General features: G+C 33.8%; 1 protein-coding gene across 1 annotated transcript in view; it reads left to right on the top strand.

The window, feature by feature from the left end:
- The window catches only part of LOC132548103 (leucine-rich repeat-containing protein 74A-like), a 59,813-nt gene that overhangs the window by 21,758 nt on the left and 16,639 nt on the right, over window positions 1–21,416 (top strand). The window contains exons 2-3 of the mRNA XM_060211929.1: window positions 19,282–19,471; window positions 20,138–20,257. Coding sequence (XP_060067912.1) covers window positions 19,282–19,471; window positions 20,138–20,257 — 310 coding nt within the window. The remainder of the gene's footprint in view (window positions 1–19,281; window positions 19,472–20,137; window positions 20,258–21,416) is intronic.

Below are 21,416 nucleotides of genomic sequence, written 5' to 3'. Positions count from 1 at the left end.
TGAGAAAAAGGGAGACATGAAATGAACATTTAAGTGACACCTTCTCTCAGCTATTGATCCCTTTTCTTTGTAAGGCTCAAACCACTGTCAGGGTTCATGAACTGAATTAGATAGGATAAAGTGATTATTCTGGCAGTGATAAAATGTAGGAAAAATATGATCAGAGATTTTTATCTTCTTGTATGTGGATGTCACCTTGAGTGGAGTGTTTGTTGTACTGTTCAAAAACAGGGAAACCGAGCAATGCCATTTAAAATTTCCAATATATAGGATAAATAGCTAGTACATGTGTGTCATAAATTAATGTATTATAATGTACCAAAATATTTAGAACAGAACATACAGCATAGAACCCAAAGTTGTTACTGTAATAGATCAGAATTACTTATACAGGTTTGAGAAAGAATCAAAATGAAAGCTTTCCCCAGTACATTTCTTGTTAATATTATGCAATGCATCTTGGATAGATTACTTATTTAGAAGTTGGATAAAAGATTGAAAATGAGGATAAAGTATCCTATATGATTTATGACACAAAGTGCCTTCTTGTTCTATTAACTCAAGGGTACCCCAGAAACATCTCTGTCTATTTAGAAAGGCTTCTCAAGATATTGTAATAGACCACATGTTGTTCCTTTGTTAAATATATTGACTTTAAAACTCAAACTGGTTTACAGCTTTACGTGTCAAATTCAAGTTTTTGAGAGATTTGTCTTTCCTGATGTAATCTCACAGACATAACATTGTGTTCTCTACTTGACGATATAATGACTTTCAACATGTTTAAGTTGTGAAACTTTGACCATTGAACCTCTTACTGGTTGCTAGGTTGTACAGAATCGATCAGAGTCCTGATTACTAATCTTATCTATCTGCTGTTGGTGACCTCAACAAGACACGTAAAGAACCTATGTTGACACATCATATGCTCTGAAAAAAATTGTCAAAAGAGACATGTGTCTGGAGGAACCTGTCTAAAACAGGCATGTTGTCAGTAACCTTTCTTTATCATACACACCTTTAGAAAAAACATTTCTTAATCAGACACTTAATGCAAGGAACCTTTCTAATATGAATTTTACCAGCTCACCTGGGCTGAAAGGGCCTATAATCATGATAATTGACTGGTAGGTTCATAGTACGTATGAAGTCAAAGAGGTCAAAGGATCATATTTATGAAACCTTTTAAACACCTTCTTTCTTTTGATTAAACAAAAGGCCTGGGATCTTGATATTTGGCTGGTAGTTTCCTGGGATGAAGCCCAAATATGTGGGAAAAGATATAACTTTGACTTGTATTTAATATTGCAGCAGTCAGCCATTCCAGGACCAAATTATTCTGATTAACCAATAGGCATAGGATCACGATATTTCAAGGATGAATGTCTATAATATGAAATGATAATTATTTAAAAAGCATTGATTTCCAGGTAAGTGATGCAGGCCATTTGAGCCTATTGTTTACGAAAATAAATCAATCTGTAACATACCAATCAAACAAATTAAACATGCAAAGTCCACAAGTAATTCTTTTACTTCAAAGCAAGCCATTATATATACTAAATGAGAATGCCTTGATGATCCAATATCATTTCATAGAGATATCTCCAAAAAATTGTCTCAGATCCCACCCATGATAAGACCCTGTAATGTCTAGATTATGGAATTGGTTTATGCTCTTTAAACTTGTCAACAAATCTACGACAACAGATGTTTATGAAATATTTGTATGCCTTGGAATGTTAAAGGGTAAGTTTGGCAGTAGTATGTAATATTTACAATGAGTGTGATTTCAGTAAATGGATTGTTTGGTGAATTAAGAGGGGTAATGTATCTATAGATAATCATATTTTTGTCCATGCTTTAAATCATTATCTATACTTATAAAGTTTTGTAATGATGTGGCATAGGCACTCTGGAATGTCTATTTAAAAAACATCCATACAAATACAACAGGCAGAGCCAATATGCTTGATAAACCTGTCTGTTTTATAATATATTACATGTTTCAAATCATCTATCACCTGGTTAGTCTGTAATTAAGTGGAGTATCTATTTCAAATTTCCAATAGATTTAAAAGCATGAAAAAAGTTCATTGTTATGGAAAAATCTAAAAATTACAAATGTCATCATTCTTTGAATAGTTTCATTGACTCAGCTTCAGTGATGAAACCTGTCGATGGTATCAGTTCTAACAAATATTGTTTTGTCGATGACACCCCTAGAGAGTTGTGTGAGAGTTTAATCAAGGACCATAGACCGGTTATACATTATGATAATATGTCTGATGTAAAACCCAAATGTAATCAATCAACATCCTGGTTATCTACAGATTATAATAGTACACTAAAAGATATCTGAACCAGCAGTGGATGGATTAACATGTTTTTGATGTGAGAACCCAGGCCTGTAAAAACTATACATTGTATGTTGATAATTACCATTACATTAGTGTTTATTCATGGGGTTGTTGAGCCATAAATCATATAAAAGTATTATCTGATTTGTGAGAAAACATTGGAGCTTTATTAGATTTTGAAGTTTGAGTTAACTGAAGTAAAAGTGACTTATCATTATGTAACATGGTACCGACATAAATCACCAGAAACTTTAGAGTGTTGAATCTGTTAGCAGGATCAGATTCTAAAAAGCTAAACATCTGCTTATCGATTATATACTCTTTTTCTAAACAGTTTTAAAATGCATTTTCTGCACAGAATATTGTTCCTTGTTTGTATTGAGATAAAGTCTGAAATGGCCGCTGTGACAGCTTACTATTCATTGTCTACGCTTATATACCCCATCATTAAAGTACAGTGAGTTATGATGCCTACACCCATCAAATTTACAATTCTGTCATTTCCATAGAAATCAGGGAGTGCATTGCAAAAATTAGGAAATGCTTTAAAACAAAAAAAATCACCCTTTGTGTCACATATCCCTGTAGTCATGATACAATGTTTTTTTTCATATTGAAGTATCTTCTCTTATTTCTCACACTTAGTATCAAATCCCTTGGTATGACCATATTACAGGGTTGCTTTATTTCTCACACTTAGTATCAGATCCCTTGGTATGGACAGGGTTGCTTTATTTCTCACACTTAGTATCAGATCCCTTGGTATGGACAGGGTTGCTTTATTTCTCACACTTAGTATCAGATCCCTTGGTATGACCATATTACAGGGTTGCTTTATTTCTCACACTTAGTATCAGATCCCTTGGTATGACCATATTACAGGGTTGCTTTATTTCTCACACTTAGTATCAGATCCCTTGGTATGGACAGGGTTGCTTTATTTCTCACACTTAGTATCAGATCCCTTGGTATGACCATATTACAGGGTTGCTTTATTTCTCACACTTAGTATCAGATCCCTTGGTATGACCATATTACAGGGTTGCTTTATTTCTCACACTTAGTATCAGATCCCTTGGTATGGACAAGGTTGCTTTATTTCTCACACTTAGTATCAGATCCCTTGGTATGACCATATTACAGGGTTGCTTTATTTCTCACACTTAGTATCAGATCCCTTGGTATGGACAGGGTTGCTTTATTTCTCACACTTAGTATCAGATCCCTTGGTATGACCATATTACAGGGTTGCTTTATTTCTCACACTTAGTATCAGATCCCTTGGTATGACCATATTACAGGGTTGCTTTATTTCTCACACTTAGTATCAGATCCCTTGGTATGGACAGGGTTGCTTTATTTCTCACACTTAGTATCAGATCCCTTGGTATGACCATATTACAGGGTTGCTTTATTTCTCACACTTAGTATCAGATCCCTTGGTATGACCATATTACAGGCTTGCTTTATTTCTCACACTTAGTATCAGATCCCTTGGTATGGACAGGGTTACTTTATTTCTCACACTTAGTATCAGATCCCTTGGTATGGACAGGGTTGCTTTATTTCTCACACTTAGTATCAGATCCCTTGGTATGGACAAGGTTGCTTTATTTCTCACACTTAGTATCAGATCCCTTGGTATGACCATATTACAGGGTTGCTTTATTTCTCACACTTAATATCAGATCCCTTGGTATGGACAGGGTTGCTTTATTTCTCACACTTAGTATCAGATCCCTTGGTATGGACATATTACAGGGTTGCTTTATTTCTCACACTTAGTATCAGATCCCTTGGTATGACCATATTACAGGGTTGCTTTATTTCTCACACTTAGTATCAGATCCCTTGGTATGACCATATTACAGGGTTGCTTTATTTCTCACACTTAGTATCAGATCCCTTGGTATGGACAGGGTTACTTTATTTCTCACACTTAGTATCAGATCCCTTGGTATGACCATATTACAGGGTTGCTTTATTTCTCACACTTAGTATCAGATCCCTTGGTATGACCATATTACAGGGTTGCTTTATTTCTCACACTTAGTCTCAGATCCCTTGGTATGACCATATTACAGGGTTGCTTTATTTCTCACACTTAGTATCAAATCCCTTGGTATGACCATATTACAGGGTTGCTTTATTTCTCACACTTAGTATCAGATCCCTTGGTATGGACAGGGTTACTTTATTTCTCACACTTAGTATCAGATCCCTTGGTATGGACAGGGTTGCTTTATTTCTCACACTTAGTATCAGATCCCTTGGTATGACCATATTACAGGATTGCTTTATTTCTCACACTTAGTATCAGATCCCTTGGTATGACCATATTACAGGGTTGCTTTATTTCTCACACTTAGTATCAGATCCCTTGGTATGGACAGGGTTGCTTTATTTCTCACACTTAGTATCAAATCTCTTGGTATGACCATATTACAGGGTTGCTTTATTTCTCACACTTAGTATCAGATCCCTTGGTATGACCATATTACAGGCTTGCTTTATTTCTCACACTTAGTATCAGATCCCTTGGTATGGACAGGGTTGCTTTATTTCTCACACTTAGTATCAGATCCCTTGGTATGACCATATTACAGGGTTGCTTTATTTCTCACACTTAGTATCAGATCCCTTGGTATGACCATATTACAGGGTTGCTTTATTTCTCACTCTTAGTCTCAGATCCCTTGGTATGGACAGGGTTGCTTTATTTCTCACACTTAGTATCAGATCCCTTGGTATGGACAGGGTTGCTTTATTTCTCACACTTAGTATCAGATCCCTTGGTATGACCATATTACAGGGTTGCTTTATTTCTCACACTTAGTATCAGATCCCTTGGTATGGACAGGGTTGCTTTATTTCTCACACTTAGTATCAGATCCCTTGGTATGACCATATTACAGGATTGCTTTATTTCTCACACTTAGTATCAGATCCCTTGGTATGACCATATTACAGGGTTGCTTTACACAGATAGTTCTCACTGATCTACAACAGATTTTCCCAATTATTGCCTCAAATAATATTCCTTTATTTAATCAGTCTTACATATGAATGATAGGGTATATGATCAGATTATTAAACATCATGCTATTATGATGTTAATGGTTTATCTGATGAATTAAAACGGGTACTTTTGTGTGGACATTTCAAAGAAAAGAAATCATTGATTTTAAATGGAACTGTGATGATACTGATAACATTGCTATTTATCATTTCACATCATATCAATTGAATTTTTGATTAATATTATGGATTCCTTTACATCATACTGAAGATTTTATTACCTGTCCCTTTCATATTCATAGTCTTAATTGTGTTGTCTTCCATATATTCATTTGATAGATTCTGACAGTCCAGTCTACGAAGATCGAAGATTATTCTTTCTGTATTGAATATTACTGATGTGTGTATTTCAGACTTCACAAGCAAACTGTTATCATCATTTCAAGGTTTCGCCCTATTTTTGATTGATCTCTAAGTATCTAATGGTTTTTTTATATTACATGTAAGTTTGTGTATGGCAGCTTATGACATTTTTCCACACCAGTTCACTTTCATGGGCAACTGGTGTCAGCTCCACGGGGAAATCGTTTTGAACTTGCTATATACAATTGGATTGAAATGGTTAACTATGGGCTGAATCCATTAACAGTTTGTGCATGAAGTGATAATGGGCGGAGAATAAGAGTGTATTGTTTGTATTATTAGGATATTGGATCTATTCATAAACACTGTACCAGTTTATCACTTATGAGAGGACACACCAAACAAAAACTGCATTGTTTGAGCTCTAGCTGTCAGTAATGTTAAAAATTTGTTCAGCACCAAATTTATCAACAACATTGATTACAGAAACCTGGGATTTATGAAAGTAACTAGTCATATACTGATTCAGTTGGATGTGTTTTACAGGATCTGCAGTCTAGATGTAATCTTAGTGAAATTCACAGAACAAATTGCAGATTTGATATGGATGTTATGGAATTCAGAAACAGATGATTTCTATTGATTCTTGAAAAACAGTTAAATATTTCAAGTATGGACAAATTATCAGATTTTAAGATGGATCGATTTGTTATGTTGAGGCAGCGTCCTCACTATGGCAAACCTAAACTGAAGGTATGTATGAAGACTTCAGCTGTCACTTAAGTAGTGGCTCTTCTCATTTTGATGTTTTATAGTATTGATCTTTACAATGCTGTGATTGACAAGGCATTCAAACAGAGTATTGACAAAACTAGAGAGAGTATTACTTTTCAACTTACAGAGTAACTGGCATTGTAAGGTTGCTTTCATTTGGACTGAATGAAATTAAATTTTCAAAACAACTTTTTGGAGTAACATATTTGACATTGCCTATTTTTACCCATAAATATTGAGGATTAATGCTATAAAATTTTGGTTTGAATGTGATTTGATTGCCCAGAGATAAATAGGCAAGGAGTTGACACTATCAAAATTCAAGGATATTTACCTTCAAACTTTAAATGCAAAACCTTTTAATGGTGCAATAGCAGCAAATGTAATGGTTGAGAAATGACAGTTTTACTGTCTTATGCATATTTGGGATTTCAAGTTTTGCTGTGGAGTTGTTTGAACGCTAATGGTCTTTCCTCTCTGTCAACATGTTGAGTGCTAAGTAAAATATTGTAAAGTAACTTGAAGAACTATCTGTCTTGTTTATAGAGATTTGAAACTGTGAGACACTGTATATCACTTATAAAATGTTTTTTAAAAAGCCCCTTATAGACATGTATAAAAGTCAGTTGAGTTTTAAGTTTCATTCTGTCAGCATTGATCGTTGCCGCAGAAGATGTCAGGGATTTATGTCTCAAACAAAGGCAGATTCTGTAGGAAAGCAGTAAGATTTATCACATGTTTATACTCTTTGATTCTTTTAATCTTTCTAGTTGTTTGTGATTTTTTAAATGTTATGCACTTTAAACCTTTTATCTATGTGTGTTTGTTAAGCATTATTGTATTGATTATAGTATATTTTGTATACTGTGTTATTAAATATTCTCACAAAAATCACGTATATTCATAATTCGAAATACTTTATCAAAAATTTGTAACTTTTAAATGCCTTATATCAAAGTTTAATGAGATGGCACGAAAAAGTAAATTTTTGTTGGATTGCTTGTCATATTGGTCCATTTTATCATGCTTGTGTATACCTAGAATAAATCATCTTTCAACTGTCATTGTATTACTTGTATGACATCAGAAACCCTAGAACATGTTTGCAAGTATTACCTGTGTTTACAGTTGTATGAATGCATTGATAGACAGTTGTAATTTACTGTCTGTATCCATACTGTTCCTGTCACTATAAACACATTAGAACAAACAGGAAATGTGGAGGACCAGACAACATCCGTAGGAAGAAACTGTTTAATGGTTGACATGTTCCAGCATACTAGGTATACCATCCTCAGAACCTTGTATGCTGCACCTTGTCAACTGTCAAGCAGTTTTAATTCTTCCTGTGAATGTTGTCTGGTGCTTTATATTTGCTATTAACACATCTTTGGACTGGACTCCTGTATTCCACTAGGAATCTATCCTAGGTAGACTGCCGATATTACTGAATTTACCAGACCGGACGTTGGATCTGGTTTTCTTTGTACATTAGAACAAAGTTTGGTTCAGCTATCAGGGATGTAATGGGAAGAAATCTGAACATAGATAAAACAGGAATATCTAAGATCCTTTACTATTGATACATCTTGTCACAACATTTTAAGAGTTTCTGTCCACAGGATACAAATATATATATATAGGTGGTGCTATCATCCTACCTTTGATTTTACTCTAAAAACTGAGTGGGTATACTATTCAGAGTGACACTTTCTAAATATATATGTATATGTGTTGCTATCATCCTACCTTTGATTTTACTCTAAAAACTGAGTGGGTATACTATTCAGAGTGACACTTTCTAAATATATATGTATACGTGTTGCTATCATCCTACCTTTGATATTACTCTAAAAACTGAGCGGGTATACTATTCCGATTGACACTTTCTAAATATATATGTATACGTGTTGCTATCATCCTACCTTTGATATTACTCTAAAAACTGAGCGGGTATAGTATTCCGAGTGACACTTTCTAAATATATATGTATATGTGTTGCTATCATCCTACCTTTGATATTACTCTAAAAACTGAGCGGGTATACTATTCAGAGTGACACTTTCTAAATATATATGTATATGTGTTGCTATCATCCTACCTTTGATATTACTCTAAAAACTGAGTGGGTATACTATTCAGAGTGACACTTTCTAAATATATATGTATATGTGTTGCTATCATCCTACCTTTGATTTTACTCTAAAAACTGAGTGGGTATACTATTCAGAGTGACACTTTCTAAATATATATGTATACGTGTTGCTATCATCCTACCCTTGATTTTACTCTAAAAACTGAGCGGGTATACTATTCAGAGTGACACTTTCTAAATATATATGTATACGTGTTGCTATCATCCTACCTTTGATATTACTCTAAAAACTGAGTGGGTATACTATTCAGAGTGACACTTTCTAAAATAGTAATTTTATTCACTGTATGTTTTATTTTCTTAACTTTCAAATTAGTTTAATCTTCTAGATAAGAGAACTATATTGACTTTTTAGTTGATATTTGTTAACAGTAATCAGTTGATGTCTATGGATCGACCTTCCATTATGAATGACCTCCTTTATTTCAGCAAAAACAAAAAAAACAATATATTCAATAATATCATTCCAGAGAAAAACATGAAGGATAAACTACAAAAACTACACTGATTATAAGTTAGAAATATATATTACTGGTACAAAAGTATATGAAGAGCAAAAAAAAAAAAAAATATATATAAATATACAGTCTTACCTGTATTAAACGGCCACTATTGGGAAATTATGAAAGTGGCCTTCAGAGTGAGGTGGCCACTTAATTGAGGTTCCATATTTTCGAACCCAAGTTGCGGCAATTTGCACATTGACATTTGAATACAGTAATAATAAGATATAAACATCATTTGGTATTATTTATTATCTCGTTAGCAAGTAATTTGAAGACAGACCAATCTTTATTTTATGACACAACTATAAATACAAAAGAACAAAATTGAAAGGAAGGCATGTACAAGTTTAAATGATGCTATTGAAAAATTCTTAATTGAACAACCGTAATGTTCTACCTGTAATTTCGCATGTGATTCAAGTCAAAACATTTTCTTCCTGGTTTGGTTTGCTAATGCAAAATTATTCCCAATAATTGTTAATATTTGTTTGAATATATTACGTTTACGACCAAGAAAACATAAACATAAATTATTCATTTTTAATCTGCCAGCGTTTTCAATCAAACATTCGGTGCCATGTTTTAAAGACATCCAGTAAAGACTAGTATCTAGAGTGGGCGGGAACTTTATAATGATGTCGCATGAAAGATGGCGGTGGAGCGGAAGCGCTCCAGTATTGTATTTATTGTTCTTACAACCTTCGAACCTTATGTGCTATCAGCTGTTTTCTGTGTAGGAATGTTCACGTGGCGAGAAAACATGACTCGCAGCCAAGAAAGCTTGTCAAATGACTTGTGGTCAAAACGGCCATTTCAGCAAGGTTCAATCGCGAGTTTGGGGATGAAAAGGGTGGCTGCTGGTGGTGTTAGACAGGTGGCCGTTAAATTAGGTATCATTAATGAGCAAAAACGATTGGGAGGGTCTGAAAACGGCCGTTATAAGCAGGTGGCCGTCTAACTAAGGTGGCCGTTATGACAGGTTAGACTGTATATACAAATTTATCCATACACATATTTCATATTAGCTCTAACCTTGCACAGGACCCCCTTTGATAAGTGTTATGGTTGTAGCCTTGGTGTCAGGCAAGGACATTTTCTTCTTTGCTGTTACATATTTTTGCATTCTTTCTTTTTCTGTCTGGAAATATAGCAAGGGACAATATTCAATGCAAAGAACCGATATATCTTTTCATTGTAGGTGCGTCTCTTGGGCTACCTTTTTGTAAGGTAAACTGATGATGTTAGGTAAGCTGCTGAGCTCAGAATCATATTAAGTGATCATGAGGATTAACTATGAAGTTACAAATTAAACCCCTAATACCTTAACATGTCTACCTATTGGAGATGTTCAATGTTGATGTTTTGGGATTTTTGGTCTCTGGATACAGCAAAGGCTGTTAAACATTGGATGAGGGGTATATGATGTAGTGGCTTATTAAAAACTCATTTCACAGGCTGATATTTCATAGTTGTCCTGGTCAGCACTTTCTCAATATACTTGCGGATTTTGTAACTTTATTATGTATATTTACTAGTGGAATGATTTCATGCATGATGTTAAATTTATATCTAATTTTAAATCATTTCCAACAAAGGGGCTAGTGTATCATAATGCATCACTTCTAAAAAAATATCAAAACTATCAAAATATACCAGGGTATTAGTAAAATCTGATATCTTTCTATATCCTTTAAAGCCCATTTGATTGATAGCAGAAAGGTTTTGTTCTTGATAAAGCCTTCAAATACCTGTGGTATTGTAAACTTTAGTGACATTATCCTTAAGGAATTGTTTACTGTATCTGTACTCTACATATTTAAGGGAGATAACTCATCATCTGAATGATGGAAGATTAATGTAGAACATGTCCATTGAATTCAAAGTCAAAGTCAAAGTATGTGTTTTGGAGTTCAGACTTCCATGTCAGCATGTGATTGATATGTTTTCACATGCATTGATCTTTAACCAATGTGATTTATGTCTATAAGGAATATTTCATTCACATTATACATTTACAACTTAGTTCTTTAATGCTCATTCCTTGATGCTACCAGTTGAAAAAGTTATTTGCTAAGGTTGGATTTATTTGCAAATGTCAAAATGTGATAAGTAGGGAATATCAATACTGTATATATAAACACATTGTTTGTTCGCAGGAAGTTTGGCAGTGTTACCTCATTGCCACACAGTGGTCCATAATTTATGTAATATTGACCCAAATCCAATATTACATTTAATTGGCCTAAAATATACAGTTATTGATCAGATGGTTCCTTTGAAGGTGAAAATATATATGTTTACCAGCAGCACAAGACATTTGGATCAATTCTTGTCAATAGTATAAACCATTGGAAGTTATGGTGTGTGTTTATAGATCAGTCACTGAGTAACAAAGAAATAGCTAGATGTAAAATATCTGGTATTTGTTCACACGATTCCACCTCTATGCCTCTTTGCTTGTCTTTACTGTTGCTAAGTGTTAGCCAGTATGGGGTATTACATTCTCTTATACAAACTTATTAGATATTAGGGAAACTTTGTGTAAATGTTCTCAAATTTTGATGCAGTGTTAAGCTTTATTACTGTAAACATATTAATATTGAAGCAGAGATTGTCTCAGTTGGAATTTTTTTAAATCTGTGAATAATAACTGAAAAGTTTTTACAGAGTGAACAAAATTGCATTAAATACTAGATAATTTAGATATTGATGTGGATTATTTTGGCCTTCAAAATGTAAGAATATCTACAGAGAGGAGGGCATTGTAGAGGGAAGTTACTGGGTGCAGTGTCGTCCAGGTAAATATGAACACAATGAGATAAGGCCACCATAATTCATCACCTTGATCGTTGATGGGAACAATTCATGATAATATTTGTAAATGTCCAATATCACCCCTCATAATGGATGTGTATCGTAGACACACAGGACTGCATGCTTCTACCATAGACTCTCATTTATGGAGCGTGTTAGTCCTTTGGAACTTTCGAATGACACACACACAAATAATATATCATAATGCATTGGTGCACTTGTGGGATGAAATATTTATCTGTCAAAGTTCGGAGTTGATTTTCACATGGGAGTTCATAAAATTTAGGATGTATGGAAATACTGGGTTTGTATAGAATACTTTCTATAGGTTATGTTATAATCTTCAATGTGTATGTTGTCATTCATGTCTGTTTGATAGATTTTAAAATTTCACTAATTTCTTTTGATTTCTGAAGTTTATTATCAAACTTCCATGATATTGAAAAGTATTGTTCACACGGTAGTTCAAGTTATGAGATTTTATATTAGAATGCAGAGTTTCTCTAACTTAATGATTTGATGTAAAATCTAGAGTAAGAATTAGTCTGTGTAAAGTTTTTTTTGTATGTTTAAACTTCAAGCTAGGAGTAAATTAAGATATTGATATTTGACTCAAAATGAGTTCTCATTGAGTATTCTACAAGGCTTTGATTTAGAACACTGAGTCACATTAGTCATTAAGTTTCAAGTCACAGTATTTTTTAGTGTGAATTTTTCTTGGCATATGGTTTTACTGTTAATTCAAAGTTTGTGGTTTTTGCAGATAAGCAGGAGTAGGGATTAACATCATTTTACCCCAATTTTCAAACCTCAAAATTCTGTTATGAAGTAGAATTTTCTTGGTCTAAATTTCCTTAATTCGACCTCAACCTGAAGTATGGATTTTTGAACCAAAACACAATTTATCACGTAATTTAAACCAATTACCAATTACAACAACGTTTATGGTTTGCAGTTGATTTACTAATGTTCAGGTTAACTATTTGTAATGGTTACATAAGTGTTTATCAATAAGTTCAGCATGATGAGATGAACCAATAGAGTCCCCCATAATCCTGTGTACAGAATAGAACGTTACTGGATACACAGCTGCATCACTGATCTGTATTTAATGATACAATATAAACGGATTATAGAAGGGATCTGTCTTGTTCTTCATGTCAACAGCCATAACCCAACCATTGCCGTGGTAACCAGACACTGGGAATGATCATTAAATGAAGTATCATATAAAATATGTGAGAGAATGGCCAGTACCAGACGGACATATCTGGTGACAGTTGATCTTTTTCTACTTGGTGTTTGGTGTGGGTTCCAGGTATAGATTGTCAAGTTATATGTTCATTGTGCACTCCAGATGACGCATATTGTTGTAGCAAAAGTCATTGGCACATATCTCTGGCTCTTCTGAACTCAATATCTTGTGGAAATAGAAGCCTTTTTCTTGGTCAACCTAAAATTGTTGGAATTTATATTGCTGAATTAATGAAACTGCCCACACTCTTAATATTGTACGTTATGCAGTTTGATTTGGATAACTATAACTTGATGAATACTTAAAATGTGACTAAATTTGAAGGATTGAATGTGACTCGGTCAGGTTTCTTGATTTGAATATGATTTAAGTTTGAAATTCAAAACAATGTTGCTATTGAAGTGTTGTAATATTCTCAGTGATAATGTGTGGTATTGTGTTTATGCTGTGTTAAGCATGTTGAGTTTAACAAAGATGAAGATGATCTCAGGATAATTACTGACAGCTGAAGACTGTAAAATCTCCCAGCAATGTCTACGCCAGCCATAGACTTGAATGCAAGACACAAATATGTGTGTACCAGCAAGGTAAGAGCTCAAAGAAGTCTTAAAAGGACACATTTATCACATTAAACTTGTGTGAACGGAAACTACAGAGAAATGTTTTCTTAGCTTTTAGCCCTCTCATTGAACATTTTTGTTTCAATTAGTTTCAATAATGCGACTAGAAGTATGATTGGAAACTTTTGAGAGATGTTTGTTTTGTCAGAGTGTTGGTCAATGTTTATATTCTTTATCAGCAAGATAATCTATATATTGTGACATGAAGTATTCCAGTGTAGAGTGTCTTCCTGTATGTATGAATATAGGAAGGTCCTCACAAACAGACAATGACAAGTTTGTGTATAGTAACCTTCCTTAATTTCAGCTAAAACAGTCTCATCATCTATTGGGATGGGAAGAGTTAGTAGGGAGGAGAGGGTTAGTAAAAGGTCCATAGTAGTTTCTTTTATAGTGTAGTCTCATGATCTCCTACCGGAAATAGAGAGAGAGGATGAGAGAGAAGAGGACGGGGGATTCGCGTTTAGGCATGGAGGTGTAGTCTCATCATCTTCTACTGGAAAAAGAGAGAGAGAGAGAGAGAGAGAGAGAGAGAGAGAGAGAGAGAGAGAGAGAGAGAGAGAGTGAGAGTGTGTGTGTGTGTTGGCTAAGGCTTTTCTGAAGTAGAATTTAGAGTGAGAGCAGTATATATTAAATGTACATAATTTAGTAATAATCTTTGTTTTTCGTGTTGAAAGTATTTCACAAAATATGACAAATATGACAGATCTAATAGCAGTATCAGTCTGGTGTTTAATAGCAGTATCAGTCTGGTGTTTATATAACATTGAATATAGATGTGTAAAATAACCATTGTCCTTATGCACAAAATTGTGATCAAGCACTAATATTTCACTGTAACAAAATTAAGTAGGTTTCCAGTATTAGCATGGAGGGGCTTATAATATGCTGTGATATTGCTGGTTATATATAGTATAAATTGAGAAGAACATATCTTTAACTGGTGATGGTATTTTTTCTGATAAAAAAATTAATAATTTAGTGGAGTGGACATGATTCTTACATTAGCAATCATTATTTTACCAGTAAGATCTTTGTGGAGGGTCTGTGCTGTTGATGCAGAAGAATATGTATACAGTGTTGAGACATTGATGGCTTCTCAGCTTCACATTAGATCAATGGTCAAACTCAGGGGTAGAATTTTTATAATCGGAGATGACTTGATTCATATTGGATGATTTTGTATGTAGATATTGATTGGTCATTCAGTGTGAGATCATTAACTTGTTATTATTTCAGTCTGGAGGTTACTAATGACTTTGATATCTTGTGAAGTGATGACAAAATTGCTATAAAACACATTACATTAGCAGGTAGTTGTGGTTACATCTCAGTACAAAATCTCTTCAGTCCTTACGACCAGGTCATGTGTTAATAAGTCTTGTCATCCTAAAGGAATAAGATATAAATTATAACATTGATTACATTTTATATACCTGGTGTAAGGCTTGTAATGTCCCGAGGGAAAAGTTCATTATCATTTGCTGAAGAATTTTACTTGTGGCTGCTCAATTTTGGCTAAGAATAACAGAATACAGGGTAAAAACAAGACAAGTAAAATGGTGGTACCTAGATCTTGAATTTTAACTATCTCAAAATTCAAAATTCTTTACACACAAAAACAAAATAAAAGCTTTTTGAATTAAAGTTATTCAATTACGTAGCAGTTAGGTTGTCTCAGGGACGTCCCTGGTTGTCTGAAGCAAACAAACAACATTTTGCTTTCATATCATGACTGCTTTATAACTGTTTTATTTCAGTGTGAAACAAACTTTGGAAATTAAAATGTTTTAAATTTAGATTATATTTCAAGATGTTTCAACATTCCTTCCCTGACTAAACTCAATTACAGATATGACAAAGAGAACATTGTCTGTTGTGTTGGTAGAAAACAGTCCAATATTTACTCCACATAAATACATGGTATTTGTTGGAGGTCTGGAGATGTGTGTTTAAGGCATTGCTAACAGACTTGGAAGTTTAACCAAGTGTACATGCTTATCGTATGTAAATGATAAACTCATTGACAGAATTTCATTGTCATGAAAGGCTCGGTGACAAACTCCAATAATAATAAGTTTCCAAGGATTAAATCTGTTATTCTGAATGAATTTCTTTCTTGTCTGTAAAATATTGGGAATTGGAGTTTGCACATGTGTCAGATATTCATCTTCAGGAATCCAGGTACAGATGTGCAATTCATTGAAAAATTTTGTATGCAACATGAAAAACAAATCATCGCCAACTTAAGATTATAAGCGCTTTAATGAATTGAAATTTGTTAGAGCCTGAGCTAGATATGGGAGTGTGAAAGGAGCTATAATACAGTCCTATTGGATCTTCTTATCAGATAATGTGTATACTAGTAGGTATGTCAACACACTTTCCCTGATCCAGTATGTTATTCAATGTATAATATCACCTGTAATTCCCTCACCCCAGATTAAGGATGGCTGCAGGTAGACACTGATAAAAACCTTTATTTCATGAGACTTGTGTTGCCCTGTGCCACAGGATAGTAACACTTGTGTTTTGTATTACAGATATTCTGCACTATCTACTGTTCCTAGGGATTTACTGGTAGAGTTACATACATATCATGTGATAATGCCAAGGGGCCAACATATAAATCTGACTCCAAGTCAGGGTTATGCAGGCTTATTGCAGGAAACTGATATAACATTTGAACAGAAATAGACACACATAGGTGGTCTTATCACTAGACGAGGGTTGTAGTAACTCTGTATGATCTACTGTTACCAGGGATTTAGTAGTGGAGTTACGACATGTACAATACAGATAACAATGCTGTCTCCATGTCTCTGAAAAGTATATAAATGCATTGCTGTTAATATAACCTTGTGTTTGATAAATATATTGTCCCCCTATCAATACCGTGTTGTGAACTGCTATCACAACTGTGTTGCCAGTCTTAAAAATGATTGTTGGTGACGCTTTTAAACATTCATTGTCTTGTTTATTTTTTTGTCTAGGATATTTCTTGTATGTGTTTTATTATCAAGCCTCTTTTTTTTTTCTTTTTATTGGAGTATGTTTCTTGGTTCAGTTGGTAAAGCCAGTCGATTATCACACAGGAGACCCTGGCTTCATTTCTTGTTGGGGCACTCCACTGGAATGTGTATTTTCCCTGATGTTTTACTCTGTCTTTGAAATCACAGTCTCTTCATTATATCTAGAAATAATCAAATTTAGGTTCATAAGTAAAGGTTAGAATGATAAAAATGAAAATTATTTCTTTCTGACTTATATTTGATTATACATAAGCCATGATTTTAATATTGAGCATCCTGTACGTAAAAGATTCTTACCATGTGTACATAATGAAAGTGTGTACTTACGTCCTATGGTGTTTGTTGATCTAGACATTTAATACTCATCCTGAATCGTATTGACATTGAATGAAACCTTATAGTCATACTATTTGTATTGAAGTCTATACAGAATAAAACCCAACACAAATACCTGAGAGTAGTACTCTGTTAGTAGTTCACACCTTTACCCACAATACACACTAGCCTGGTACCAAGGGCAATCCAGTGGAAACAGAAACCTAACCCCTGTGTAATCACCCTACAGTCAATAGCTGATCATTTTTCATGAAGAAGAAACCAAAGATATTTCAATTTGAAAAGATTATTAGACAGTAAACAGATATTTGTAGGATTGATAATTGATCTGAGCAGTTAGAGTTAGTGTTATAAGGCGTCCACCTTCATACTTCCCCAATAAAGCTGACTTTGAAGCAGTGACAGAAGCCATCTATTTATAAGGAGGTGGTGGCAATAGCATAATTTTTTAGAATTGAAACCCGAGTTTTATGATTGAACTATCAAATCTTTATCAATATCTACTTTATTGTTATTGATGTGATCAGGAGTTAATAGAAGGTCTATGAGAAGACAGTATGAGTAGTATTCATTTACATTAAACAGATACCAGGTACTGTTTCCTCCATTAAAAAGTATCCAGATACTGTTTCCTCCATTAAAAAGTATCTAGAATCCAGATAATATCTCTCCATCAAAAAACATCCAAATGCTGTTTCTGCATCACAAAAGCATCCAGATACTGTTTCTGCATCAAAAAAGCGTCTAGATACTGTTTCTGCATCAAAAAAGCGTCTAGATACTTTTTCTGCATCAAAAAAGCGTCTAGATACTTTTTCTGCATCAAAAAAGCGTCTAGATACTGTTTCTGCATCCAAAAAGCGTCTAGATAATGTTTCTGTACCAGAAAATATCTAGATACTGATCCTTCCATCAAAACGTATCCAGAATACTGATCACATCTCTCCATTAGAAAATCTGTTTCTTTAAACAACATCCAGTTTTTTATAGAAAAAAAGTATTGAAATACTGTAAAAAAAAAAAAAAATGTCCAGATGTTGTTATACCCCGCCCAATGAAGTTGGCGGGGGATATTCAAATGGGCTCCATCTGTCCTTCCTTCCATCCGTCCAGATGCTGCTTTTCACATGATATCTTTTGAAGGACTGGTCGGATTTTTATGAAACTTGATTGGTCCACTTGTTACCCTAATCTCTTGCATAAGTTTGATAAACAGCTAATTTTGTCAAGGCTGCTGTGACCTGATTGGCTGATATTTTTTATAATTTTCATTTGACCACTGTAACGTTGAAAGTTGATCAAACGCCATACAGTAAATACTTTTTAAGTTATGGCTGTTTTAAACTTTTGACATATGATGTCATATCAGTCATATTGGAATTTTTGATTTGTTTGAAATGAAATATCAGTTTACACCTATAGACCATGTCTTAAACATTAAAAAAAAACTATCAACATGTTCTGACTGATTCAGAAATTTTTGCACGACAAAATTATGGAATAATAATAACACAGAACAATAACAAGAAGTCTTTTCACGAGTTGGCAAAAAAACCTTTGATAATGAATCTCCAAAATGTTTTTAGAAGTCTGATGTTTAAAAGATGTTGCACTATCACCGATTGTGATTTGTTTTACTGATAATAACTTTCTTGCAGTTTTACATATCTGAATATTAGATGCTGTATTGCATTTTATTAATGTGTATAAACCGTTTCACTGTTTTGTCATACTTGATCGGTAATAGAATCATTGATTGATCCAGCATCGCTGAAATTAAGTGACAAATATTCTATCCTTACCATTGGGTAAAAGAAGGGAATATAAAGGTATGATAAGCTGATTTTGATATTCACAGTATTATGCTACTAAAATGTTATTACATTAATCACTTTCAAGGGAACTTTAAACTGAACATAAACAATAAATGGTTTCAATATTTTGGTTTTCCATGTTGCTCACTTAAATTGTATATCTTTTACAAACGAACATGGCTGGGGGATCTTGATGACTATGTCATTGTTTAATTCGATGCTATCCATTTTCAGACAATCAGTAGAGCAAGCAGTCGGAAGTCACGTCCAGCCAGCAGTGGGTCACGTCTAGAGACAGGGCACAGCTCTGACAGTGACACAGACAATGAAGAGGTTACACGACACAAACCTCATCTGGAAGTTGACTTTGCAACTGTGGATATCACCGATGAGAAAGCATTTGATACTGATCTTGAAATTGAAGGTAGGCTTTGTGTTTCTACAGAATATAAATGATGACAAATGAAGTAGGAGTTGACTGAACAGAGAATATGATTGATGAATTCATATCCAGAAAGAGTTTGATATGATATACATGTACTCTAAGCCACGGCTTTCCAAGGCTATGAAATTTGCTATTACAGACAGTGTTTAGATGTATACTGTATCAGGTATCTGTTTCTTTTATATTTGAAAATAAGGTATTTTTTTCTCAAGTCATGGACTTGGAATTGGAATTTTTCCTTGAAATTAAAAGAAAATTTGATATTTACCCAGTTAATATAAATTCCTATTAGTACACAGCAGATTTCAATGATAAGATTTTTCATGAAGGTCTGTGTTAATGATTCTGAGTTATGTATCATTACTGTGACATACACACTCAAACTACTATTATCTGTGTAATTATTCATACAAACTTTGGAATTTTTTTTTCTGGGACAAGGTATTGTGCAGTGATTAAAGTACTGAAGTTACTTTACCAGATTAATTGATACAAATATCTTATTTTTGCCTGCAAACTTGTCGTTTTATCATGTTTGAACACTCTAGTAAGGTAATCCATTGGTGAAATGGTGTATAATGAAAATGTGGTATCGATGATGCCTTTTTAACAGTATTATGACATTGGTATTTATGGTTTTGTTAGTGCCATCCTTTGGAAGTCATATGGAAATGATTGCAGACTTTCAGGCTCTCCGATTGTCCTATTGTATGGACAGCAGCCTCAAGTTCATATCGGACATGAATGATGTCTATAAAACCATCAGTATGTAGCACAATGGTAGCTTTGGTTGTATAGAACTTGTAGAGTTTACCATGAGCATGTGAACCTCCAATACGTATTAGCTGTGGTTTTATAGAAATAGTAAATTTTACCTCAGAATGTCAATCTATATGTGCTAGCTGTGGTTTTATAGAAATAGTAAATTTTACCTCAGAATGTCAATCTATATGTGTTAGCTGTGGATATGTAGAAATAGTAAATCTGATTTTGTTTTAAACATATTTATCTTAAAACTCGTAAGGAATAGGACACAAGTTATGACTGATATTTGACCTATTCTAGCAAATGATTACAGAATGAATCGGTATAATTACTATTGGTTTTATAATCAGTATGATTACATATAAATTGTGACTTTTACCATCAGAATTCCTGTAAATAGTTTTCCTTATACCATGATCAGTTATAAAGTATATTTTTATGTCTGCTGGGCAATATATTGGAAACCATATCCATTTTGTCTTGTCCTGTTCCAAATCAATGTCATATCTTGAGATCTTGAGAAGTTCTCAGGAGATTAGTTCATACATGATTTCTCCAACATGTTACAACATCAACTTCTACACCTTATCATGTTAAGGTGGTCATCCATCAAGGTTGAAGAGTCAAAGATCACATCTGACAGCCATTCCAAATTCATATAACAATGGTACTCATACATATGAGTGCAAAGCACTCATATCATGCAGACATTTTCTAGTTTAATGGACCTGTTAAACTGCCTGCCTTAGAATCACTGGCCATTGATGTCACAATGATGTTGAAAGTGCTGCGTAAATTTGTTAGACCTATATAGATATAGGAATTTTGTAAATCAAATGACACATTTTGATGACAATATTGTAACAGATAGCTTTCAGCCTCCTTAACAATAAATTGGTTTCTCAGCTCTGTCACAATGAATATAGCCAAGTTTTGTACAGGTTACTTCTTGACGTGTATAATGTTTGTTTTATAAATAATATCACAAATTTGAATTTTGATGAAAGGCGTTTGATCCACATTTATATCTTGATAGTCATAGTGATCATTTTTATTTTATAGAAAGCTGTTTTTGTTTTGTTTTTGTTTTTTTGTTTTTTGTCTTTTTTATTTTAGAGTGTGATGTTTCAATGGGTACATGTATACCATTATTTTTATT

Source organism: Ylistrum balloti, unplaced genomic scaffold (genome assembly GCF_031769215.1).
Source record: "Ylistrum balloti isolate Yb309-2 unplaced genomic scaffold, AGI_CSIRO_Ybal_v1 Utg370000, whole genome shotgun sequence".
NCBI classification, from domain to species: domain Eukaryota; kingdom Metazoa; phylum Mollusca; class Bivalvia; order Pectinida; family Pectinidae; genus Ylistrum; species Ylistrum balloti.
This window is presented reverse-complemented; position numbering and strand designations above follow the sequence as displayed.